The sequence below is a fragment of the Nematostella vectensis genome, chromosome 2 (assembly GCF_932526225.1).
Source record: "Nematostella vectensis chromosome 2, jaNemVect1.1, whole genome shotgun sequence".
Lineage (NCBI taxonomy): Eukaryota > Metazoa > Cnidaria > Anthozoa > Actiniaria > Edwardsiidae > Nematostella > Nematostella vectensis.
In genome coordinates, this window is record NC_064035.1 from 9,257,095 (window position 1) to 9,284,190 (window position 27,096).

Genomic DNA, 27,096 nt, shown 5'->3' on the forward strand with positions numbered 1-27,096 from the left:
ATAAATAAATAGAATATATTGTATGTCCTTTGATGATTATAGGGCTGATTTCGCTATCCCTCACGTAAACTTTAAAACTTTGCCGTGATTTCGGATTTCCTAGTCTTCGACACTGTGCGTGGCGCAAACTTATAAGACAGGACTGGGCTCCTAGTTATTGCCTCCCTTTTAATGCGCGGGGTGCCTTAAGGTGTCTTTGTATTGCACTGTTTCGTGAGATAGCGGCGCTGGGGCCGAAAATCCCGCGTCTGGTGTCAACCTTTTTCCAGCAGGATAGAAGTTGTCAAGTCGTTTCCTTCCTGGGCTTATTCGGTCCATTTTGTATACATTCATTTGGCATGGTGTTAACACAACTTCTAAGAATCTGACATTTCTTTGGTGCAAGTCCAGATTTTTCTCTTCACAGACTGAAGCAGGGCACCAACAAATCCTGGTTATCAAAGTCATAGTATAAAATTTGTCCAAGCTATTGACTTATTTGCCTTGATTCTCAACATCTTATCAAACCAGCAAATAATAGCAACAAACTTGGTATTTTGAAGCTATACCAAGGGAGTTGGTAGCTATAAAGGGTGAATCTGTTAACCTAATGTTGTTATGGGAGGGCTTTGCAGAGTTCTTGTTCAAATTTTATTTAATACATTCAAACCAAAATGGAATGTTTAAACAGCTATTACTTTCTAGGCATTTGCACTAAAAAAAATGAAATTTTTTTATTGTAACTTAAATATTAGCCCCATCTACATTGATCATGATATTTCTATATCCTTCCTCTGAATATTTGTTTTGTTGTAAATTCTTTCAGTCCATTTCCCCAAGTGATCCACAAACATTTCAAGAGCCTGAAACTGTTTGAGTGAGAGCATCGTCTTTCCATCAAGAACTTTTTCGAAAGATTTTACAAGGGCCATTACTACAGTTTAATTACAAGCCAGGATGACAGATACACTCCTGGCCTTTTTTTCAATTATTTTAAATCTTATTATGATTTCTAGACAGCCAAGAGGTCAGTCAAAAGAAAGTCAAATTTGAACAAATTAAGATACCACGAGTATGTAATACTGTAAGTATTCATAACAGATTATAAGTTAAGTGAGTAAGTATCAATTTTCGAATTAAACTTAAATGGAAAAAGAATTTACAAAAAAAGTCACAAATGTAATTCATATTGAAGTTGCCTTTTATGTTAGTGTACTTTTTCATGATTATTCTCTGCAATTTCTTACCAGATCAGGGCAAGTTGAGTCGAGGGCAGGTCATTAGTGTTGATCATGACTAAATTCTTTCTTATACAAACACAATTACTTACAGTTTTGAAGAGCTGGTTTAATATAAATGTAAAACAAAAAACAAGACATAAACTTTCGTATGTTACTTCTTACACTATTGTTAGTTAACTAGCAGTATCAAACACCTTATGAATGATAATATGGCCTCTCAGCAAGAAAAAACGTCCTCGTAACAACGTTTGAGTCCACTTATGGAGAAATAAATAGACCAAGGCTAGTAACAGAATGTCTTATTCTCTGCGACAAAAAGGACTCAGAGATAAAAAGGCATATGACGATTGTGTAAGACTTTGAAAAACAAGCGTCGTTTTGCCCCTTCTCGGCCGCCGTTTTGGGTTCCTTGAGACAAAGTCAATTTTTCCGTCCTGTCATCTGATTGGCTAATCCGTGCGTCTAAAAATAGCCTGATCCTAGGAAACGCCGTGACACTTATATAATACAGATGATTGCCCCTACTTATGAGCACCTCGCCTTACCCATTTCTTGGTATCTCCGTGAGCTTTCGATAACTCCCGCTAAAAAATGATTTCTGTTTCTCTTTAAACAATCATCATCCTCCCCCCCCCCCCCAACTCACTCGGCTGATTGCATATCGTGCTCAGCCTCTTTTACCAGCCAGCACGGCGCGGCTGCTCAGCCAATCGAGCTCATCCCTCCGTAGCCTCGTTCCAGGGTCTTCTGGGTAATTTAAAATTACCCAGAAGACCCTGGGGACGAGGTTGCATCCCTCGAAACAGGCCCTCGAAACAAGATTCACTTTGGAGTTGAACGTCAAAATTCAGGTATGGCATATCAAGGTTATTACGGTGGGCCAGCTCCTGGCGGCTACCCAGGGGTAAGTTGAGGTTTCCTTCGCAATGATGGATAATCGAGGCTCTCCTAGAAGCTGTCCTTAATGGACTGATTATCATACATGCTCTTAGACAGCGCAAACAAACACAAACTGACCGACTTCCCAAGATGAAGAAACGAACAGTTCTAGTTTCCGCATTCTCCTCCTCTGTACTCATCTGCGGTTTTTAAGAACTTTGCAAACTTGCTAGACGTTCTAGAGTCTTCGATGTGCCTCAGAATTTATTTGTAGCTGTTAATAGTGCAGTAGGGATGATTTTCAGCTGCGAAATTAAAACATTTCTGCAGTGGTTTATGTCGACATGGTTTGTGTACGAGTCGTCGTGCTTTCTTAGATGGCTAAGTAAGATAATGTGGAACTTTTCTGTTTATTATTTTACATATTTCATGATAAAAAGTAGATTCTAGTTGATATGAATATTTACTAAGTTACTGTTGATAAAGGGTGTTGTCAATTTATGACAAAATGACCAAATCCCTCATCTCTCCTCTTTCGCTTACTTTTTACTTCTACTGAGCAAAGTACATAACAAAGTATGGGCGCACAGCCCCCTGAAAGAATTGAAGGGAATTATTTTTTTGGCAACAATCATTTTGAAGTTTAGAATGTTTTAAAAAGTATAGCTCCAAGTAGTATGCTTATCCAAACATCTCAGTTATGGGGCTTCATTCTTCTAAATGCATCATTTGTTGTCTTGATATAAGGGGGGTATGGATCACGTTTCACGAACTCGAAAAATGGCTTTTTCAGGTTTCACAGACCGAAAAATGGCCCTTTCACATTTCACGTATTTGAATAACGTAATATCGCATGTAAAACTTCCAAATACTGTAATATTGCATCCAAAAATCGCCAATACAGTAATGCTTTACCACCCTGTTGGTAGACCTGCAAACCTTAGTCTGTTTTGTTCTCTCTACTCATTCACTCACCCTCCCACCCACCCATATCGCCTGACAACAAACCTTCTCAAAATATCTGCAAAAATATATCTGATTTACAATGCCTAGGCTTGTATACTCATCAGGCTGTAGGCTGCACACACATATCACTATAACTTGTTCAGGGGCCGATCCAGAAGTTTAAATAAGGGGGGGCGGACTTATTCTTCCTCCGTATATTTCCTTATATTTCTTGTTATTTTTAAGCCAAATGTCTGAAAATAGGGAGGCTGGCCCCCCCCTAGATCCGTCCCTGTTGCTCATTCTTCTTCAGTCTTGCCATATCAGTCTTCCAAGCAGCCTAGCGCTCACCCCCGTAGAGCATGGCACCTTTTCGTTGTTATAGATCTGCTAATCAGGGCTTCTGGGATTATGCGTTTTTTTCTTGAAATTATGCGCCAAATTTTGGAAATTTAAGTGCTTCAATTAATTAAACTTCCAAATCAAGCATCTGAATGCAATGGATTGTTTATGTGCCGTGTTTACATAAATAAGAGCTAAACCTCCCACAACAACGTTACAAGCTGAACAAAATAAAAGATCATAATCAGCAAGTTCCCAGGATATTGGCTTGCCCACTCTTGAGGTGTTACATTACATTTCTTTGTTTGATTCTTGGAGTTATTCGGTGTCTTTGTTACGAAAGAATCTATTTTCAAAGCAAAAACACAAGAAGGACAGATGTTTCCCTCAAAAAAATCAAAGTCAGGCGCTATTTTCTTTGTTAAGCTGTGATTGGATATATTTCTTCCAATAATGGTGCATGTTATATAAAACACTAGAACACAGGCACCAACTGTTATCAGCATAGAACGCCTGATTGTTTTGTAAAGTTCAATCTTGTTTGAAATACTTTTTGCTGCAATAATGTACTATATTTATATATTTACTGGAAAAAAGTCCATGTGTCTCTCAAGGTATTAAAAAAACATAGTTTTGATTGTTTTGTCAAATTTTTCGCAAATTATGCACCATATTATGCATTTTTTCGGAATTATGTGCTCAAGGCAAAATTATGCACTATAGCATAATAATCCCGAAAGCCCTGGCTAATGTAAGCGTAGGCCTCTATAAGCACTTGATTATTATTATTTTTATTATTGTTGTTGTTGTTATTATTATTATTATTATTATTATTAAACCATCATTGTCATCATCATATTACTGTTATTACAATATTAGGGTTACCCACAGCCAGGCTATCCAGGAGGAATGGATCCATTATGGGGATACTTCTCAGCTGTTGCTGGACAAGTAAGTATTTTGGTCTTCTTGCCATATAAAGAAATCTCAAGCAGCCTTATTAGAATTTGCTGAGTGCTTTCAACTTTTATATGATGAAATCAACCTGAGAATCCCCAAGCACCTCCAGTTAGGGTGCAGAAGCAGAAATCTATTGAGTAGAGCTCAGGGGCTGGTTGCACGAATTTTGGATAAGTTATCCGGCCGATAAAATAGAGATGCACAAAGTGTGGATAGAAGGTTGCATAACTAAATTCTGACAATGAATTAGAAAGCAATTTTTTTCTTTCACATTTATTCAGTGGATAAGACTTTATCGGACCTCTGTCATCTGAATAACTTTATGCGCTGGATTACTTTTATTTGGGCTTTGTGCAACCAAATCATGCCACTTGAATAAGTTTTATCCGCTGGATAAGGATTTAACTGGTGGATAAGACTTATCCAGGCTTTGTGCAACTGGCCCAAGGCACAAATCTATTTTGAATGCTGTTTTAAATGTATCTTTTCTACTGTCCCTCTTTGATACAGGACCAACAGATTGATTGTAAAGAGCTACAGGACTGTTTGACCAGATCAGGAATTTCTGGTTCATACCAACGTAGGTCTATTTCTGGTTCATACCAACGTAGGTTGGATCATACCACGTATGTCATAAATATTGTTGTTTAATATTAAATTATATATTAATCAGTTATGATAAAGACAATGTCTTCAGTAACTGGGATTGCCAAAATAATCACTTCCAAATGTTACATTATTGGCCTTGAAGCAGGTTTTACAACAAATTAGATAAAGAGCTTTCTGTTGAAAACCAGGGAAGTTTTAACATTTCCAGATTTCCCAATAATATCTGTGGTCACCCACTACTTGTACATACTCTAGACCTTGCCTAAACAGGACTTGCTAATTTCTAAATATACATTCAAATGCAGGACTGATTTCCTTACTTCTTTATTTACAATTTCCATGAAATTACCTCATATTTAGAGATATCATTGTATACAGTGCAACTTCTTTGGTATATTTAAACCAGTTTTTCTGTGCTTTTTTTACATTCATGTATAAAGGTTATATTTTGTGAGTTTAAAAAGCATTAATTGATAGATTGTCTTGTTTTCTGACAGCATTCAGCATAGAGACCTGCAGGTGAGGTGTTTCTTTCAATATAATGTAAATAGGCTTGTTTTAGTTATTGGTTATTTAGTTATTGTATATAGAACAACATTTTATTTTGAGGGGAGGCATACTTTACATACATAAGTTAATATGATTGGATGCATTTCAGTATAATTTGTGGCAAATTATATTCTCAGATTATTATTTTTTTTTTCAGGTTAATGATAACAATGCTTGATGTATCCTTTATCAGTCCTTTTTTCACAATATTTTTGAGAGCATAGATGAAAACTCTTCTGCATTCTCCCCTTATTTTCTAATTGTCACTAGGTACAGCAGCTAACAATTCTTTGAATTCTTGAGATGAGCTTTGGGAAGCAAAAAGGTTGATCAAGCTTTTTGCTTTCTCGTGTAACTTAAAAGATCTATTTTTTTCTTTCAAAATATCCATGCCTGAATTACAAAAAAAAAATAATGCTAGCAAAGATTGGACAGTATTTTCTTATATTCTTTTTAAAAAAAGTCTCAGGGCGTTCATTAACTTTCAGAGTAGGTTTGATATGTAGGATTGATATGTAGGGGGTGAAAGTCATTTTATCTTTTTATTTCAAATAAAACATAAGTCGACTTAAAAAAAGGAGCCGGCGCTTGGTGGAAAATAGCTGGCGCTTCCGCCGGCCGCCTGGGCCTAATGAAACCTCAGAGCCTTTATAAAGCTTTCCATAACTGCTATCTAGCGAGACTACAGTGGGAAAATGGGATTCAATGAATTTAAAGAACTGTGGGCAGCTCTGAATCAATGGAAGGTAGGTAGAATGCTCATTATCTAAATAATTAAAATACAGTAATAGTAGTGATAATGATAATAGTACTCATTTATTTACTTATAGTGTGTTCCTTGAAATTTGTGCTGGTTGACCTTGCAAATAAGACATCAGAAGCAGCATTTGTACACATTGTAACTTGTACAGTCTGAATAAAATCTCGATTTGTCTATGGCTTGAAAGGTCGACCATCACATTTGACCACAGGAAGACCACAGTGTTATTACTAAAGATTTTCTTGTTTACTCATTTTTACCAATATTTCCCAGACAACCTTCATGCAGTATGACAGTGACAGGTCTGGAACCATGGAGCCTCATGAACTCAATAATGCCCTCAATGCCTTTGGTAAGTAATGCAGCTATGTAATAAGTACAGTGACAGGTCAGGAATGATGGAGCCTCTAACTCAACAATGCTCTCAATGCCTTTGATTAGTAATGCAGCTTTATTATTGCATGCCATATGTGTATTGTATTATAATTGTGTCATTGTGGGGAATCAAGCCAAAATTTTATCACCTATCCACATTCTCAACCAAAACACCACTTAAATCGAAAGATAAATTAGTGCCAATGTAAGCTTGCAATAGATTAATGCCTTGGTCTTATAATATTTTGGAAAAAATTTGATTACTTGTTCTTGATAGCATGTCATGCTTTCCTCTCTAGGCTATCGCCTAAGTCCCGCCTGCCTTGCTGGAATCACAAAAAGATATGCCATCAATAATTGTATCAGCTATGATGACTTTGTCGCTTGCTGTGTTCGCCTCAGAGCTCTTACAGGTAAGTTAATTGAAGTGGCCTTACACAGAACACAGACTAGACCTGAAGCTGACACAGACCTCTCCCCGTAGTAGTATTAAAAAATATCCACTGATAATTTTATTGGAGTTGTATAGCAAAACAAACGACCACATTCAGTACAGACACATTACACTTAAATTTAGCGATGTCAACATTTCGCAATATTTTTGGGGACAATATAGTAAAGCAAAACATTTGGAATTAAAATGTGCTTTAATCATCAACTGTAACAAACACATTTATTTCCATAAAACTTGAAATTGTCCAACTCGCCCCCTACTGGTACTATATGTACGTTTGAGGACTAAATAGACAAGGTGTTTCCATAAAGCTTGATATTTAACCCAAAGGAGTTTTGTGTACTCACTAAATTTTCGCGCACCCCAATTTTCGCGACACAAATCACGAAATTCGCGAAAATAAGTGTAATAAGGTGTACTGTACTGTCGAGCATACGTATATAGAATTATGGATAAACCGAGCCATAAAAGGCACTTACCCAACCACAGTTTTCATTCATTGGAAAGCCATTTGGCTGTTTTCATCTATAATTTGACTGCATGTTATATGTATTTCGATTTTCCATATTAACACAAATTTTAAACAAAAGATTGACAGTTTCGCATATTAATGATAATATAATTTCAGACAATCAAAGACAATCTATCATCTGGCCACCCAATTGACATGTTAAACTGTATAACGCAGGGACAAAATTTATTTACATGAAATCTGGAATCAGTAGATCAAGCCCCATAGGCAGTCTTGTGGCTTTAGGGAGGCTTTAGGGAGGCTTTGATAAACTACCAGTGACCATGTATGTCCAGGCCACAGAGACTTTGGATTTGTTTGCCTGTCAGACCCAAAGCTACAGTATTTGATGTAAGTTTGACCAGCTGAAGTAGAAAATTATTGGAAAAGTTAAAGACAAACAGATCCACCTTTACTGTTTGCTATAGTTCAAGTTTCTGACTTGACTGAACTTTGTCATAAATGAGATGTATGTTTGATAAGCTGAAGTAAAAAAAAAAGAAATTGGAAAAGGACATCAGAGCACCCCTTAACGGTTTGCATAATTTAAGTATGAACTCGGTCATAAATGAGGAGGTTGTTTGGCTCAAGATTAAAGTGCGATCTGTTAAATAAATAACAGTGGAATAAGCTCCACCCAATCTGAATTGAACTAACCATTTAGTCACCAGAAAGTTTATGGTTTTATCCAGCAATTGGAGTAGTGGAAACATGTTTCTCCGTTTATACCTTGTTTACTACTTTTCTCTGCGACATGTTTTTGTCTGGCTTTCAGGTTTTTCTTTCCTTTTTGTATTTACTGGACATTCTGAATGGTTGCTTCTACCTCTGTATGCTTAGACCTTGTGCTGTCAACATGGGAACCGTTACAGGTTCTCCTCCCTCACCGCTGTAGACTTAGGTGTTTTTGATGAAGACCCCCTGCCACTCCCCTAGCATTCCCTTCAAATGGTACTACACAAGCTTTCCTACAACACAGAATCTTGAGGTACCCCTGTCTGAAGCTCGGGTTCATAAAGCCATAGATGATCGGGTTCACTGCGCTGCTGATGGTGGCCAGGAAAGTATACACCGTATATGCCTCCCTGTTAAGTGACCAGTAACCACGAAAAGTGTCCACGAGATCGATGACAAAGATGGGTGTCCAGCAGAACATAAAGAACATGACCACCATGAAGAGTGTGTGGATTATCTTGATCTCTTCCACACTCACGCTTTTAGGGTTATTTCTCGTGTTTTTGGACACGATTCTCGTGCGCCCTGACAGTGATGAAGATCTTGTAATAGCAGAACATGATAATGCTGTTGGGTATTCCCACAAAGAAGGTCCCAACAAACGCGAGGTACCAGCCGGCGTTGATGTGCAAGTAGCAGTAGAACTTGCCAGGATGGAACACCATCAGAGACCCAGATGCCAGGTAGGGTACCGGCGCCAGAATGGAGATAACCAGGAACAATTTATAAGGGTGATGGTGGATCGCGTGGTGAAGTACGTGCGGTACTACGTTGGGTTTTACCATGCGGAAGTACCGGTTAACCGAGGTCAGCGCAAGAGTCTGTGTGGATGTCAAAGCCATCATCCCAGCCACGAACCCTTGGTATTGGCAGGATACATGGCCAAATAACCATCTAGAAGTGACAAGGACCGAGGTACATAATGGCATAGATAGAACACCAAGACCTATGTCAGAGAGTGCTAGAGATACCACGAAGAGGTTAGGTACCGTCCGTAACCGGGGATTTCTCAGCACTATGTACACCGTCACTCCGTTCCCAATAAGCATGGCTATCCAAAGGATGGTGAATAACCCAGCCTCGGCCACGACTAGGCCTGCGCCTCGTGAAGAGAGCACTAGCTGCATTTGCGCCAGCACGAAAGATTTATTGGGAATCACAATTGTTTTATTGAAACCACCTTTAAGTTTACGTGAAGTGTAATCGTTTTTAATAGATTTTTTTTATCTCTTGATATTTTGAAATGTTCTTAAACGTCAAGTTGCCTTTCTCTGCCAGAGTTAGCTCTTGTTTATATTTGTTCGATCGCTTTGTTGCATGGTTGTTGTTGCTTTTGTGACTTCTTCTTTCCTGGAATGTCCCCGAATAGCTATTCACGTTCCATTCGGCTCAATATTATTTCCTTTTTTCTTATGCTCAGATCAAGTTGAGTATCAGCGATCTAATAGTTTAAGCAGTTTCCACTCCAACTTCAACCATTGTACTTTGTTTCTAGTTTTTTCTATGCAACCCATTTTATCCTTCAACTGCACTTCGCTAATATTTTGAAGTACTTGATACGTCCTCTGTGCACTCTTTAGCCTTATTAGCCTCTTCAACCATTGTACTTTGTTTCTAGTTTTTTCTATGCAACCCAATTTATCCTTCAACTGCACTTCGCTAATATTTTGAAGTACTTGATACGTCCTCTGTGCACTCTTTAGCCTTATTAGCCTCTTCAACCACTGTACTTTCTCTCTAGTTTTTTCTATGCAACCCAATTTATCCTTCAACTGCACTTAGCTAATATTTTGAAGTTCTTGATACTAGTCCTCTGTACATTATTTAGCCTTATTAGCCTCTTCTAAAGCTGAGATAAAGATGAGTCTGAGAGAAGTGGTTATCCTTGTCTTTTTCTCTTGTAAGCGTTGTCAGGAATGAGTATTACCGATATCACTTGGTATTCATTATTTATATCCTCGAATCACACTTTTACATAGGGGGATTATTTACACAATTTAACACTTTGAACATATGAAAGTTATTCTTGTAATTGTTTGTGAGCAGGTGAAAGAGAGATTGTTTACTCAGTTTATTGTAAATATTTTTTATGACTTTTCGCTGTTTTGATTTGATATTATAAAAGTTTATACGTTATGTTTGAACGATTTTTTACCTTGTGTTTTTGTGTACTGAAAATCTTGACAAACAGTTGGTTTTTATATTAGTAGGGACATGTTCAGAATACCACGCCACACTTGTGCTACAAAAGAACGTCACACCTTAATTTCTAAGATTAACAATAGAACAAAATTATGTGGCGGGGTAATCTGAAGTTTAGCTTAGTTTGCAAGAACCCGAGTATATATTGATTTATTCCATTATTTTACTTTCTCACACAAGATGTTTGAAGTCTAAATGTTGAAACGTTTTCATCGTTCATATGGAAGAGAAAAACTTCGGGTGATCAGATAAAAATATGACCTTTCATCGCACTTGGAGATTTTATGTCAAATAAAAGTTGTAAGATAAGGGTAAAAGCCAATTATGACTGTACAACGTAAGGCGTTTTGAGAACAGGATAATTAATCGGGTTTGAAAATTACTACTTTTTTGGAGCAAGTAATCTCCTACAAAGGTCTGACGTTGTCTTCCTCTGACAAAGAGCTATTGTTCAAAACGCCAGCAAAACAGAGAAGCTTACACCAAACGTTAACCGTGTCTTGGTTTATTGCCCTTAAACAAAGTGTCGTAATAGAGCGTTGGTCTTTGAAACTGTGTTATTTTGGCTGTGAAGTGTTTATTGTCCTCGGGACAAATTTGACTTAAACAAATGCATATCAAGTGCTAGCACCAATAAACAGGGGGTTTTAAAATGTCTACATGAACAGGAAAACTACCAGCTACACTTGCTTATGTCAACTGTTTTACTCTGTTTGTCTTGACTGTGTAACCGTGCCTGTGTAGAGCTATTGTTCCCGGAACCGAAAAAAAAAACCCACAGTTTGTGCAAAGCGGAAATCAATAAACGGTGAATTTCAATAATTTAATCTTCATAATTTTATGTCCTATTCTAAGTGGACAGGAAACACAATTGTTTTTACCCTTTTGTTGTTGTCGTACTCTCGGGCTCTGATACCAGGGGTGGATCCAGGTTTTTGAGTGAGTAGTTTCCACCGAAACACCAACAATAGGGGTGTTTGGGGGCATGCTCCCCCAAGAAAATTTGAAATTTCAAGCTCTATAAATGCCATTTTCTGCATTTTCAAAAAAGTTAATTACCCCAAAAAGAACAAAAAAACATGCTATCATAAAGGCAAAAAAAGTTTTATTTTGTTGAAGGTGGTACATGGAACACCTTGCTCTACAAAAAAATATCTGGTATCCAAACCGGTGCCACTGGTCTATGTTGAATATAGCTGCCTACTAACTGTCTTTGAGCAGAAGAAGGAAAAATGGTACTTATAGATGGCAAGCCTGTGGTTGGTCCTTGGTCCAGGAGTTTTCAAGATAATAATAAAAAAAATCCAATATTAATATCATACATATGTCATATACAAAAGATATGTACAAATTATAGACAATATAATTTGAATAAAAACTCCCCTTTTTCATCCTTGGGGACTGCAATAACTGGAGCTCTGGAGAAAAATCCAACATTGTTATCATAGTTTAAAAGAGAGAAGTACTGAATGATTATAAAAAGAATATAATTTGAAAAAAACTCCCCTTTTTCATCCTTGGGAACTGCAGCCACTGGAGCTCTGGAGAAAAATACAACATTAATATCAAGTTAAAAAAATGAGAAGTACTAAATGATTATAAAATATATATATAATTTGAAAAATACTCCCCTTTTTTATCCTTTGAAACTGCAGCTTCTGGAGCCCAGGGAAATGTTTGTAAACCATTTGAGCTTAACATGAAATCCCAGTGTCAATAGAAAAATTGAAATCATCACTAAATAAAAAACATCTAGAAATGACTTTTTAAGAAAGTTATACAGGCACCAGTTTCAGTTTCTGTAGCTCCATCAGTTTAAGGGTGAGACCCAGATGGAACAAAACTCACAAGCCCTCTAGAAACAGATGGTGCAAAAATTTAAGTTAATATGTTTGCCCTTCTCATTCTCCTAGGGTGCAATTGAGCAAATAAATCTATTATTCTGTCCAGTTCTAAATCCATGTCTTTGTGGGTATACATTAGTGCCAGCCTATTCAATCTGTCCTTAGTCATTGTGCTTCTCAAATAGGTTTTAAGATTTCGAAGGGATGAAATGGATCTCTCACAAGAAGCAGATGAAATTGGAAGTGTGATCAGGATCTTTAACATGAAATAAATATTGGCATATGCATCTTTGTCAATATCCTCCAGTGTAGCCTTAAGAGTGTCTGGAATCACTTCTCCTCTGTTATTCCTCCCCTTCCATAATCTCTCCCATAATAAAAGCTCTGCCTGTAAACCTATATAATTTGGCATGTCCTGTCTGTAATAGTTACAAAATTCTAAAACAGGCTTCCAGTCGTCAGTAGCAATCAAAACAGAGGGTATGAGCGAAATACCTTTGTAGCAGATAAATACATCATCCTTGAATCTAGAACCGAGCTGCTCGAGTACATGGTCTAGGAAAACTCTGGTCTGATTTATCTTGTAATAGTCTTCAGGATTTGAAGCAGGAGCATTGGGTCTATGTGTCTGTCTCTGAGCTGGTTGTACATCTACTTGTCTTGCGATAGTCACTGCATCCTGGTACAGTTCATGGGTGTGTGCCATCAATGTCATTACTCATTTCTGTGAGAACTGATATCAGAAGAGCAAGTTCTTCTTTAGCTTTCAGGATATCCATAGCTTTACTTTGCAGCTTTACTGTAAGTGGCTTAGTGCCAAAATATGTCTGACAATAACAATAGCAACAATAAAGGAAAAGTTGATAGCATTAAGTAATGATTGGGCATCTTGTCTGCTGGTAGGATTCCAGTTGGTATTTTCGTGCTTGTGTCTGTTCATTGAGATATCTTCTAGTGTAGCTGTGACTGGATGGAGAAGCTCAACTATTCGGTCCATAGCATCTATCCTTTCAAGCCATCGGGTGCGGCATACATTAATTAAAGCAGTGTGTGTGTTTTTTTTTTTTTTTTTTTTTTTTTTGCAAAAGTTCTATGATCTTGAATTCTAAATGTTCTTGTCGCTTGGGAGAGTTGTGAAAAAAATCAAAAAGCTTTCGCACAACATCCATCATGTTTCTGACATTTGGTATTTGGCAGGTATTGGCAATACACAAATTCAGCTGGTGATTCATGCAATGGACAAAAATTGCCTTCTCATGTTCTGCTCTGATTAACGAGGAGGCTCCATTAAGTCGTCCAGCCATATTGCCAGCGCCATCATAACATTGGCCACGACAGTCTTCCATCATCAATCCTAAGTCTACTACAGCTGCAGTTTAAAGGTCTTTGATGGCCTCTCCTGTTGTTCCCTCCTTACAAATATAAAATCCAATAAATTCTCCTCTGATGTTTTTGGTTGAGTCGAGAAATCTAATCACAACAGAAAGATTTTCTTTGTTTGCTATATCAGCCGCTTCATCTGCCATTACAGAAAAATACTTACTATCTTTCATTTCCTGAGATAAATTATTTAAAATATGAGCACCAACAGTTGACATCATTTGATTCTGGATGGTCTTTGAAATGTATGTGGCATTTCTTGGTACATTTTCTAGGTGCTGCTCCAGTATTTGGTCACCACTATCGACACTTTTATACTTTTGTCAATAGTTTCCGCGGTGATTTCCAAGTGAGTTAGCCAATCAAAAATGGTTTTGAGTGAGTTCCAACACAATGAAAAAATTTCCAGCCAATCGCGCGAGTGTTTGAGTGTGTTCCAGTGCTAACTATAATAACACCTCACCCACCCCCTTGGATGCAAATTGGTGACACAATATTTTCCGATCTTATCCGACGGATTTCCGCAGGTTCCCGAAAAGTGATCGAAGCTCAAATCCAAAGCTCGTGATCCAGGGCGCTCCGTGAAGTCGCATAAGAATAATAACGACGATAAGGCATCTTTTTACGTGTTTAATTTAATTAAAAAGCAAAAATACAGGAGATTGAATTATTTCCACAGACAAGCCAATAGTTTTTAGGGAGATCGGATTATTTTAAAAAAAATCCATTTAAGTTCAAAATAACTTGGTCTGAAAAACTTTGAGTGAGTTCCGGAACTCACGTAAACTACCCTGGATCCAACCCTGGATACATTGATGTATTGACCATTTCTAAAAATCCTTTGTGTCAACCTCGTTTTTTTCTCTTTATAGATCAGTTCAGGAGACGCGATACAGCCCAAAACGGCTACGCGAATTTTGCCTACGACGACGTAAGTACTGCCAACGAAGCAACTATTTTCAACTATAGAAACAGCCCGTTTCCCAAGCTGCCGATCTATTAAACAATTAGACCTTGAGGCCGATTGGACTATAGACCATGAGGCCGAAGGCCGAATTCACCAACTAGATTGTCAAACATAGACAAAAAGAAGTTAACTTGAATATAAATATTTCATGAGGCGAGAGTCTACAGGGTGGAACAAAAGTTCGTGCACTTTTTAAAATGCGTTGATTTTATTTTTCAAACTTGAATTATTGTTTAAACAAGTAACGAACATTATTTAATATTCCTAAAGAAGTCCTAAGATCCTGAAAATTTTAACTTTTCCCGTCAAATGTTGCGCGCATGCCAAGTCCGAAATGCACATTTTGCGCCATTTTTGTTGTTGTGAAGAGAGAGTTCTATTTGCCGAGGTTTCACGAGCATCAGGAGCGTTAGAAAACGTGAAATGGAAGAAAAGTGACATATTCTAGAGCCCAGGCAGCAATTTTGTGGTCATCAGACTGTTCGTTTAGAGAAATAGCACGCAAATAGCTAAAATTATTCAAAGGTCGGAGCAAGAATTGGTGTTCACGGTACGATTTCGTTGACAATACTAGATTGGGGAGCCTAGCAGTTTTGACAAAAGTCAAAACTTTAAAAAAATATAATTATCAAAGAAAAATACAAGCGAAGATATTCGACGAATTCCCATGCCCAAGATCAGCTACTAAAATTAGGGTGTTCAGTGCGAATCGAAACAGTCGAAATCGAAAAAGTTACTTATCAATTGTTGCCAACAAAACATGCCAAATTCTATAGAAAGGGAAGAATGACCAGTCAATAAACCTAACCGTGAACCGGTAGAAAGTGTTTAGGGTAATTTGGACAAGTTAAGTTACAGTGATCCATCGCCGAAGACGATAAGATAACTAGAGAGGTTCCTCCGTTCTTGGCGAAATGTATCAGTAGATACATTACAGGGACTTTTTCGCTTTATACCCAAGCGCATAAAAATTGTAATAAAGAACAAAGGCGGCCACTCTGGCTATTGATTTTCGTATTCACAGACTACAATAAAGTATTTTTATCATATGAAAACATTTGTCATGCTGCTGTTTTGTAAGACTTGTTTTTTTTACTCAATTAAAAAAGTGCACGAACTTTTGATCCGCCCTGTACTTCATGTAGTTGTTGTTTACGATCGACACCGTGCAGCCATTTAGTGTCATCTTTTGTCGAACCGAAGCATAAAATACTTGGAGACAACGATTAAGCCTTGCAGTCATTTCTTTTATTGGATAAGTAAACTTTGTTTTGACTTATTGTAAACAAACACGATAAATATGTTACATCTCATCCCTCGGAAATTTCCCGCTGAAAGTTGAACAGCTTGAAAATTTTACATGAATTTATTGGCGATTTCGGTTGTTTTCTTACCGTTGAAAATCCTCATTCCATATTTGGTTGCCTTAGTTTATTTTTTTCTGGGATAGCACTATCTACGTCGCTATTTTCGGCAAATCGCAATTCAGCCGCCATTTTTCCGAGCATTTCGCTACTCACCGTCTATCACTAATAGATTATTATTAGCTCAGCCAATCAGAATGCAGGATTTGTGATAGGCCTCTAGTTGGTGAATTCTAAAGTCCGATATCTATATAGTCACAGTTTATTGTATGTATTCGTATATTGTAACGGTTAATTTTCATTCACCCTGATTAAGACTTCTGAATGAAGTTGAAATATAGATGCCTAGAAAATCTGGTTGCCTTTTCATTGAGTTTGTATATATTTATGTATAGTAAACAGTATATAGCATTTTTAATTGTAAATGCGTTCTCTTTTTTAAATTAAACACTTCAAGCATTTTGTTTGTACGCCATGTAATATATCAATATCATTTTGAACAAAAAAAAAATCATCCCAGCGTACAACGGGCTTTCGACAGTTTCGCCACAACTAGTATCAACATATGAATGACATGCAAAACGAACATGAATACAGTCAACTTTTATCATCACCGCACAAGACAACAACAGCAGTGCTGTCAGGACCCACCCTAAAACCGTATCAGTTGCTCAAATACGCAACAAATAATTTTATAACCTCAGCTACAGAAACAAAAAAAGCCATTTGCGCAAAAATACATTTTGATCGATATTAATAAATAATTCTTTACAAGCGCTTTCGTTTGGTAGGAGTAAACTCGCTCGTAGGGTGCTTGTTAGTATTCTGAAGGCCAGACATTGAGATAAAGGAGAGGGAGATGGGATTAATAAAAAAAAAATGAAATGTTCCTTCTTCTCATTTCAGTTTATCCAAGTGTCGATGTACTGCTAGAACTACTCAATGGTGCTGCTAGAACTACTCAATGGTCTTGGATATGGCATAGAATAAAAGTGAATCCAAGCATCAGCCTGCTTAGGGATACTCCTAGGTGTATATTGTCCTCTACACATTCATATGTAACCCCCTTTTATGTACCAAGCATTCTAAAAGAACCTAAATTTGCACCTCTTCCCTAAAAGCCTAATCTTACTTTTGAGGTCACGTTTGTGGTAAATAATGTTTTCAGCGTGTAATTAAATAGACTTGATCTTTTGTATGTGTGACATTTTTTTACAGATATTTGAAATATCACTAATAACACTAGTTTATTATTCATAGTATATGAATGGATGACAAAGAATGCTGAATCCTTGTAGAGCATAGTTGCGATGCATGCTGGATTCGTTTGAAGTATGATAGCAGTGCATGCTGGATTCTTTTGAAGTATGATAGCAGTGCATGCTGGATCCTTGTAGGGTATGGTAGCAGTGCATGCTGGATCCTAGTGAAGTATGGTAGCAGTGCATGCTGGATCCTAGTGAAATTTGATAGCAGTGCATGCTGGATCCTTGCAGGGAATGGTGGCAGTGCATGCTGGATCCTAGTGGAGTATGATAGCAGTGCATGCTGGATCCTAGTGGAGTATGATAGCAGTGCATGCTGGATCCTAGTGAAGTATGATAGCAGTGCATGCTGGATCCTAGTGGAGTATGATAGCAGTGCATGCTGGATCCTAGTGGAGTATGATAGCAGTGCATGCTGGATCATAGTGGAGTATGGTGGCAGTGCATGCTGGATCCTAGTGAAGTATGATTGCAGTGCATGCTGGATCCTAGTGAAGTGTGGTGGCAGTGCATGCTTGATCCTAGTGGAGTATGGTGGCAGTGCATGCTGGATCCTAGTGGAGTATGGTAGCAGTGCATGCTGGATCCTAGTGGAGTATGCTGGCAATGTATGCTGGATCCTTGTGGAGTATGGTGGCAGTGCAAGCTGGTCCTAGTGAAGTATGATAGCAGTGCATGCTGGATCCTTGTAGGGAATGGTGGCAGTGCATGCTGGATCCTAGTGAAGTATGGTAGCAGTGCATGCTGGATCCTAGTGAAGTATGGTGGCAGTGCATGCTGGATCCTAGTGAAGTATGGTGGCAGTGCATGCTGGCGCCTAGTGGAGTATGGTGGCAGTGCATGCTGGATCCTAGTGGAGCATGATAGCAGTGCATGCTGGATCCTAGTGGAGTATGATAGCAGTGCATGCTGGATCCTAGTGGAGTATGATAGCAGTGCATGCTGGATCTATTCTTTGTGCCAGAGGTTCTTGCAACGCCGTTAGCGAGACAAATTAGTGGCTTAAAAAATTGGCGCCTATGATTACAGGTTTAGAATGCGCGCGAATAAAACACCGCCCCCCCCCCCCCCTAAAAACAAGGCAATTTGCACGTTTGCAGCCTAAAGAATCTATGCGGGACAGAATCTAAGTACAGAATATAATAGAAAAATATAACGTTTATTACAATAAGATTACAAGCACCCTTTCTGTGTAATAAATACATCTGCTAACAATGAAATTGGTATCACAAAATTGATTTTCGGATAAAGATAAAGATTTAAGGGATAACGAGCATGAAAACGCTTGAAAAATATGATGGGATGTATTAGCTCCACCAACCAATGGTCCGCCGTTCAGTGGTCTAAGCTAAAAACTACTACCTGTTGTATATTGTGACAAGAGATCATGATGAACATGACTTTCATAATAAGCTCTTGAGAATTTAAGACTCAACTTTCAACTGTTTTTGCAAGCGCTGAAAACCAAGTCTATGTGATAAACTTATCAAGTTCTATAGACATCAAATATATTACAAATTCTGACATTTTTTATGATCTATTAACTAGGGCCGCTAACGTTGGAAACTCCCTTATCTTTGAACTCGTGAAATTTTGGGTTTTAGAGTCCTAAAATGAAAAAAATATATAATAACCGAGACAAAGTCGATATCGTAATTTGATCAAGGGAATCATGAAATACTAGCCACGGCCCTGTTTATGCAGTTTCAAATATTTGGAAACCACCAAATAACCCTACCGTCCTTAGTAAATTAGGGAGGCAAGCCTTTTCCCTCCATTCAAAAGATAAGTTACTCCCCCGTACATAAGGGTATGCTATACGATAGTGGTAATGCCGACCTTTCCCCCGCGACCTCGTCGTTTACCACTCGGACTCCGAGGCACTTCTACGCTAACCTTCCTCGAGCTACGAGCGCTCTCTTCGGATCCTGAAGATCCTTCCCTTTGACTTTCCTTTTTACCTATCGGTGGGAGTGGGCTTGGTGTTCGAAACCGAGATGATGAGGGCATGGACTCGCCCAGTGACGTCACGGATACGTTTGAAGTCGCAGATACTACGGACGCTGTTCGTTTCTTTGTTGACATGCTTTTTACTTGGACCGGCTCGCGTCGTTCTGGTATGGAATGGCAGTAGTCGTCTTTTCTAGACTCTCTCATGGAGTATTCACGTAGGAAGGCTCGCGTTGCACGGCGGCCGGACTGCGGACAAAACAGCGGATGCCGTTAGAAGCATAATACTTGAGGCACTACTTGAGTTCCGTATCCTAATACTGTCTGAGGAATTCGTTAGCCATGAAAGGGGACCAATGCTCAACAATTTATCATGTGATTGTTGATTTTAAAAACGTAAAAAGGTTTGTAGAAACAAGATATTTTTCAAGCCAAACGGTACGGTATACCTACCTCCCTACCTTCCTCCCTACCTCCCAACCTCCCAACCTCCCAACCTCCCTACCTTCCTCCCTCCCTCCCTCCCTCCCTCCCTCCCTCCCTCCCTCCCTCCCTCCCTCCCTCCCTACCTACCTACCTACCTACCTACCTACCTACCTACCTACCTACCTACCTACCTACCTACCTACCTACCTACCTACCTACCTACCTACCTACCTACCTACCTACCTACCTACCTACCTACCTACCTACCTACCTACCTACCTACCTACCTACCTACCTACCTACCTACCTACCTACCTACCTACCTACCTACCTACCTACCTACCTACCTACCTACCTACCTACCTACCTACCTACCTACCTACCTACCTACCTACCTACCTACCTACCTACCTACCTACCTACCTACCTACCTACCTACCTACCTACCTACCTACCTACCTACCTACCTACCTACCTACCTACCTACCTACCTACCTACCTACCTACCTACCTACCTACCTACCTACCTACCTACCTACCTACCTACCTACCTACCTACCTACCTACCTACCTACCTACCTACCTACCTACCTACCTACCTACCTACCTACCTACCTACCTACCTACCTACCTACCTACCTACCTACCTACCTACCTACCTACCTACCTACCTACCTACCTACCTACCTACCTACCTACCTACCTACCTACCTACCTACCTACCTACCTACCTACCTACCTACCTACCTACCTACCTACCTACCTACCTACCTACCTACCTACCTACCTACCTACCTACCTACCTACCTACCTACCTACCTACCTACCTACCTACCTACCTACCTACCTACCTACCTACCTACCTACCTACCTACCTACCTACCTACCTACCTACCTACCTACCTACCTACCTACCTACCTACCTACCTACCTACCTACCTACCTACCTACCTACCTACCTACCTACCTACCTACCTACCTACCTACCTACCTACCTACCTACCTACCTACCTACCTACCTACCTACCTACCTACCTACCTACCTACCTACCTACCTACCTACCTACCTACCTACCTACCTACCTACCTACCTACCTACCTACCTACCTACCTACTACCTACCTACCTACCTACCTACCTACCTACCTACCTACCTACCTACCTACCTACCTACCTACCTACCTACCTACCTACCTACCTACCTACCTACCTACCTACCTACCTACCTACCTACCTACCTACCTACCTACCTACCCTACCTACCTACCTACCTACCTACCTACCTACCTACCTACCTACCTACCTACCTACCTACCTACCTACCTACCTACCTACCTACCTACCTACCTACCTACCTACCTACCTACCTACCTACCTACCTACCTACCTACCTACCTACCTACCTACCTACCTACCTACCTACCTACCTACCTACCTACCTACCTACCTACCTACCTACCTACCTACCTACCTACCTACCTACCTACCTACCTACCTACCTACCTACCTACCTACCTACCTACCTACCTACCTACCTACCTACCTACCTACCTACCTACCTACCTACCTACCTACCTACCTACCTACCTACCTACCTACCTACCTACCTACCTACCTACCTACCTACCTACCTACCTACCTACCTACCTACCTACCTACCTACCTACCTACCTACCTACCTACCTACCTACCTACCTACCTACCTACCTACCTACCTACCTACCTACCTACCTACCTACCTACCTACCTACCTACCTACCTACCTACCTACCTACCTACCTACCTACCTACCTACCTACCTACCTACCTACCTACCTACCTACCTACCTACCTACCTACCTACCTACCTACCTACCTACCTACCTACCTACCTACCTACCTACCTACCTACCTACCTACCTACCTACCTACCTACCTACCTACCTACCTACCTACCTACCTACCTACCTACCTACCTACCTACCTACCTACCTACCTACCTACCTACCTACCTACCTACCTACCTACCTACCTACCTACCTACCTACCTACCTACCTACCTACCTACCTACCTACCTACCTACCTACCTACCTACCTACCTACCTACCTACCTACCTACCTACCTACCTACCTACCTACCTACCTACCTACCTACCTACCTACCTACCTACCTACCTACCTACCTACCTACCTACCTACCTACCTACCTACCTACCTACCTACCTACCTACCTACCTACCTACCTACCTACCTACCTACCTACCTACCTACCTACCTACCTACCTACCTACCTACCTACCTACCTACCTACCTACCTACCTACCTACCTACCTACCTACCTACCTACCTACCTACCTACCTACCTACCTACCTACCTACCTACCTACCTACCTACCTACCTACCTACCTACCTACCTACCTACCTACCTACCTACCTACCTACCTACCTACCTACCTACCTACCTACCTACCTACCTACCTACCTACCTACCTACCTACCTACCTACCTACCTACCTACGTGGAAATACATTTTGCAATTGGTTTTTAGTAACATCAAAATAAATCGCTGTGACGCTCTCACCTCTATCAAGAACTCAACATCACCCTGGTCTAAATTATAGTCGTTCGTCTCGATATAGTCAGTGTCGATGCCAATTGTTCTTTCCACGTCTTTTTTCTGCAGGTAAAATGCATCAACTCAAAGGTTAGGGTCGCCTTGAAATCAAGTACAACAGCAAAGAAAATCAAAACCAACATCACGCAACATAAACAAAGGATAACAATGACATCATCAAGAGCCATGCGTCAGATACACCAACACTTTCACATAAGGTTTCATAACGATATAGCAAACAAAAAAACTAAAAGCGTCCGAATGATATGTTGATTATCTGTCAACGGTAAAACTGTAGACTCACCTCAACGTAAACTCTTTTGACGTTAACAGATAGTGCCGTCTGTTTGCGAAAAAAAAAAAAGATAAGTAACTAGCAAAAAAGGCTTGCTCTCACTAGGAAGTGCAAGAACGAGTACAAGCGCAACACAAGTGAGAATCAAGCCGTTGCGTTCTCTTGCGCATGCGCTTGCGGTTGTATTCCAGTAACAGTACTGTACCGCCAATAGGGGGCAGGGGTGACTTAAATTATAACAACATACCTAATTCAGAGTGGCTGTGCCCCCCTTTTCTTTATGTCTCTGTGCCTCCACAGTATTTTGGGATCCGTTACTCCTCTTAGTAAAACGGAATATTCCGTGCATTGCGCTGAACCAAACTAGGTCCTGAACCAAACGAGGCGAGTAGACTCGTACACGCTGGCTAAGCGTGTTTTTGTCTAATTTGATTGCAATACCTGTAACGTCTGGATGAAATCGCCCAAGTGCCGGATCTCCTTTCTCGAATAACCAAGAAATCGGTTTTGAATGTTGACCCCTTTTTTCTCTATAAACGCCATTAGCTCCTGAAATGTTATCTGAAGGCAAAATGAGATTCAAGTGAGTTTGAATGATTATCATCATTATAAAAAAAAAAAACACGAGCCCATTGAGGGATGAATTGTCAGTCTTGGTATACTTCTCCGTCCTCGTCTTTGTCAAGTTCCTCGAAGGCCGAGCGATAATTGACATCCGGACCAAAAAGCATCTCTGCATCCTTTTGCGTGAACTCGAGAGGCTGAGAGAAAAAAAGAATCGAATAAATAGGTGGAGACCCCGAACAGATGCCGCTAGCTTTTCCATGAATGAACAATAGTATCGTTATAACATATATTAAAGAAGGCCAATCAAGCCGCCATTTCATGCCGAGTCACAAAAGCCATTTTCATCGCTTAATTCATTAACATCATCAACAATGTAACAGACTTCATTCGTAGATTGTTATTTTGAAGTTTCCTTGCGAATAAGCAGTTGTATTTTAAAATAATAAACAATAACAAAGGAGTGGTTGATCGACATTCTTTTATAAATAGCCACAAAAAGTATTTGTGCTTTCATGGCTAAGAAAAAAAAGGCTCTTTGGCTACAGCTGACCCAAGACGGTATGCCTTAAAGTTTCCAACAATGCACTGCGGTGTCTTTTCTGGCTTCCTTGGACCTGGAAATGTTTTGTTTGGCTTTGGGGCAAAGAGGCTTATAAAAAACTGTTATGATTATGAGAGAGGAATTTGCCCGACTCTCCGTGAAGGTGTTTCCAAGACTCCCATGATGCAGTGCAGGCATGCAATACAGCCTTAACATGGCGACTCGCTTCTAATGGAGTTTTTAGCATTGATTATTGTGGCTAATGGCCCTAAAATGGTTCCCTGCTAGCAGAGGCTTCTTTTCTCTGTATTTCGGACCTGACAGAGCGCAATAATGTATCTATTTGTGACTTGTTCTGTGTTTGCTTGTCTGTATTTGTAGTTCGGAATTTTGTGTCTTTTTTGGTAAGAAATGTTTTTGTTTACGAATTGGTCAGAAATAAGTGTTAATATTTTGACAATGGAGTCAATTCTATTACATTGCTTGGATGCGCTTTTGAAGTTCGTCTATGCCTTGGATGCATCAATGAGTATCAGGGTCTGGTGGTGTTTTAGTTTGCACTTCCGACGTTTTGGAGTTGGGCCTATATTTTACGGGAGTATAGGGCGATATAGTAATGAAAGTGTCATTTGTTCTGGTCATTTGTTCTTCCAATTGGACCAGAGTAAGAAATTTCAAGGGTAAATTAAAAGTCATTTTTTTAGTTTTAATATTTGCATTAGATCATGCGTACCTTTTTGAAGACTCCTCTTAGTTCTTTTAAACTAATTATACTGTCTTCGTCCAGATTATTCCTATGCAGCTCCTGCAAAAAAAATCGAGAGATTTTTTTTTTCAGAAAAAAGGCCCTTCGGATTTAGCGCCCCCACCCCACCCCCCAAGGAAAAAAAAGTCCTATTTACGGGAATGCTGTGTTTAGTTTTGACGTGAAACACTGACAAGCAGTCTTTGGCCGGTCTTTGAATGACGATAACTCGTGACGTCACGTCCTTTCACCCAAAAGGCACCAAACTAACGAGTTACATTATCTATAAACATCGCTGGAATTAAACAATATTTTTTTTATTGGAAATATCCGTTTACTAAAGTAGTTAGTTGCAAATAATCACCTTCAACAAGCAGAACTGAAAAAAAGAGGAAATGTTACTGGAAATAGATTTACGCTATGCTTTCCGCTATGCGGCCTTATATTTTTTATGTAACGGGCATTTCAATTGGTTGGTTTGAATAGGTCGTTGTATTATGACGATATCTCGTAACGTCCTTTTACTCAAAAGGCACCGACCTCACGTGTTACATTTACCTAGTAAATATCTCTGGAATTAAACAATTATCTATCGGAAAAATATCCGTTTACTAAAGTAGTAAGTTGTAAATGATTATTTTTAACAAGCAGAACTAGAAAAAGGAGGGAATAGTAATGGAAATATTTACGTTATGTGTTACGTAAGTGTTCGACCTTATTATTTTAAGCAGCGTGAAATTTGTCGATTAGAATATGTAGGTCTTCCTAGAATTAAGATGACCAATGAAATCGCAGTAGGTTTTTTGATTTATTCATTGTTGTTTTCCCCGATTTTGAAACAACCTTAAAAAATGAACGACGCATAAAAAAGATCAACTTGACGTCAGGAATGGAAATAAAATCGCAGAGATTTCACATCTGAAATCATTCCCAGTTACAAATCCAAAGCAAAAGCCTGATCGTTGAAAATGTTGAAAGTTGAAGAGAGAAATAGCCTTTCCGATGATGTATCGCCATCAGTAGAAAAAGGTATTTAAAAAACAAACCATTGTAAATATACATGAATTTATTTGCTAGTCACTCGTAATCTAGGAATTTTCGTGAAAGAGGTTTCCAACAAAGTATCAACAAAGTAAGTACGGTTATTTATTAACGAACCGAGAAAGTGGGGAACTTCCAGCCCCAACTAAGTAATATTACTTATCCTCATTGCTTTTATTTCTGTTGTTGCTGTTGTTGTTATAGATCAAGTAACAGCGTTCGGTGAAATGGATGACGAAAATGCAAAGGTCCCTCGTCAAATAAATCGGACGCGATTCACACCGTACCAAACGTTTGTGCTAAACGAGACTTTTGCCGCCTTCGTCTACCTCGACTCGACGTCTTGTCAAGAGCTTGCTCAGCAGCTCGGTGTATCCTCACGAAGCATACAGGTATGAACTTGACTAAACTTGACGGAACATCCTCTTGCCCTGCCTTGCCTTTTGGTATGTAAAAACGTGCCAACAAACGTGGGTTTGAGTAAAAGATATTTGACAAATGTCAGTTCTACGACGACACGTACAATTCTCTCAAATACAGGATATTAGTAAAAATCTACTCAAATACTATCACGAATTTCGCAATTTGATTGGCTTCCAAATTTACTATCTATTGATAGTGAGTAGCGAAAAAGCTGGCGAAAAAGCCACTTGAAGCGAAAGAGACAAAAAAAACCTTGATTCAAAGTCGAGAAATGTGGTTCGCAATTTTTTCTAGTAAATGTATTTTTCATCCTTACAAAAGGACACTAAAAGTAAGGAAGACTGCAGGCTTTTGAAGCTAAAGTTTTCAATTTTCGTTTATCTGCGCGCACTGCAAACACCGGTTGTATGCGCTCGCGTACGCACTTAGAAAACACGCTAGGGGGGGGGGGGGGGTTGACACTCTTCCCATGATGCACTTCGTCAAAGCATATTATCAACCGCCGCCCGTCGTGATGGCGCGCAGATGATCTTAGTCATGAAGGCGGTGCCTCGACAATGAAAATTCAAGATTTTAATATGAAAACTGATGCTTTCTTTGCCTTTCAAATCCACGGCCGTCTCCCACGGGCCTTCATTACTTAATCCCGGACGATTTAATTAAAATACCTATGCCTTTTATACTGTATTTTCATTTTTCTTGGTAAAGATTGCACTGATGGTTACGAGAAATTTGTTTCCTACAGCTAAAAATGACTACAAAATAACGAACATTTTTAAAATATTGCCCGCGAAGCGCGCGCAGACAGTTTGGAAAATAAAATACACCTACAATAACCTCATTTTCTAGCCAAAGTTGGAAAAATACTCCTTGACCTCGAGGCTTAGTTGTAGTCTAATTATTCTTATGGCAAATCCTCATCAAACCTGTGCTTGATATGTTATTTTAGTCAGTCAAAAGCTAAGACAACCGGTTCGTGCAACCCCCAAAAAAAAACAAGAAGGACAGCAAGATGACGTGATCAGTTGATTCAAGTAGTCTATCTTCAAGGCAAAAATTCGCCCCTTAGTAGCGAGGTAGTTTAGAGGTAGACCCCGATTAACAGTTTACTATAGGCCTGAAGAATCGAACTAGCTTAAGTATTAGGGTAGA

The 27,096-nt window shown here is 39.4% G+C and overlaps 3 protein-coding genes and 1 long non-coding RNA gene across 10 annotated transcripts in view; 1 reads left to right on the top strand and 3 right to left on the bottom strand.

Moving 5' to 3' along the window:
- The first annotated feature begins 1,937 nt into the window (after positions 1–1,937).
- LOC5521348 (sorcin) lies at positions 1,938–17,290 on the top strand. 4 transcript variants are annotated; one of them, XM_048720417.1, is made up of 10 exons: positions 1,938–2,071; positions 4,266–4,337; positions 4,857–4,953; positions 5,453–5,474; positions 5,662–5,683; positions 6,182–6,250; positions 6,538–6,616; positions 6,939–7,052; positions 14,638–14,696; positions 17,003–17,290. In XM_048720417.1, the coding sequence occupies exons 2-10, from the start codon at positions 4,296–4,298 to the stop codon at positions 17,027–17,029; spliced, it is 531 nt and encodes a 176-aa protein (XP_048576374.1). In that variant the 5' UTR covers positions 1,938–2,071; positions 4,266–4,295; the 3' UTR covers positions 17,030–17,290. The 4 variants fall into 4 exon arrangements, with proteins under 4 accessions (XP_048576374.1, XP_048576375.1, XP_048576372.1 ...); XM_048720418.1 differs by having other exon boundaries at positions 1,941–2,071; positions 4,857–4,926; XM_048720415.1 differs by having other exon boundaries at positions 1,995–2,124.
- On the bottom strand, positions 8,690–9,878 carry LOC125558672 (melatonin receptor type 1B-A-like). Its single transcript, XM_048720414.1, has one exon. It carries the CDS (start codon positions 9,464–9,466, stop codon positions 8,828–8,830), a length of 639 nt encoding a protein of 212 aa, XP_048576371.1. The 5' UTR covers positions 9,467–9,878; the 3' UTR covers positions 8,690–8,827.
- On the bottom strand, positions 11,630–14,190 carry LOC125558733. Its single transcript, XR_007306158.1, has 2 exons — positions 12,881–14,190; positions 11,630–12,234 (listed from the first exon to the last, which is right to left on the bottom strand). It is a non-coding gene; the product is annotated as an uncharacterized LOC125558733 (long non-coding RNA).
- Positions 17,291–18,501: 1,211 nt separating the features above from the next.
- LOC5521347 overlaps positions 18,502–27,096 on the bottom strand; it is a 28,271-nt gene continuing 19,676 nt past the window's right edge. For all 4 annotated transcript variants that reach the window (XM_048720410.1, XM_048720412.1, XM_048720413.1 and 1 more), the window contains 6 exons: positions 24,469–24,540; positions 23,290–23,388; positions 23,069–23,188; positions 22,637–22,675; positions 22,300–22,395; positions 18,502–19,560 (listed from right to left, as the gene is read on the bottom strand). In XM_048720410.1, coding sequence (XP_048576367.1) covers positions 19,177–19,560; positions 22,300–22,395; positions 22,637–22,675; positions 23,069–23,188; positions 23,290–23,388; positions 24,469–24,540 — 810 coding nt within the window. In that variant the 3' untranslated portion in view covers positions 18,502–19,176. The remainder of the gene's footprint in view (positions 19,561–22,299; positions 22,396–22,636; positions 22,676–23,068; positions 23,189–23,289; positions 23,389–24,468; positions 24,541–27,096) is intronic.

Bases quoted from the DNA above. Each gene is read 5' to 3' on its own strand.
- LOC5521348 (XM_048720415.1), top strand. From the start codon at position 2,074: ATGGCATATCAAGGTTATTACGGTGGGCCAGCTCCTGGCGGCTACCCA. The intron at 5,475-5,661 runs GTGAGGTGTTTC...TTTTTTTTTCAG, and splicing joins TTCAGCATAGAGACCTGCAG to GTTAATGATAACAATGCTTG. The intron at 6,251-6,537 runs GTAGGTAGAATG...AATATTTCCCAG, and splicing joins CAGCTCTGAATCAATGGAAG to ACAACCTTCATGCAGTATGA.
- LOC125558672 (XM_048720414.1), bottom strand. From the start codon at position 9,466: ATGCAGCTAGTGCTCTCTTCACGAGGCGCAGGCCTAGTCGTGGCCGAG.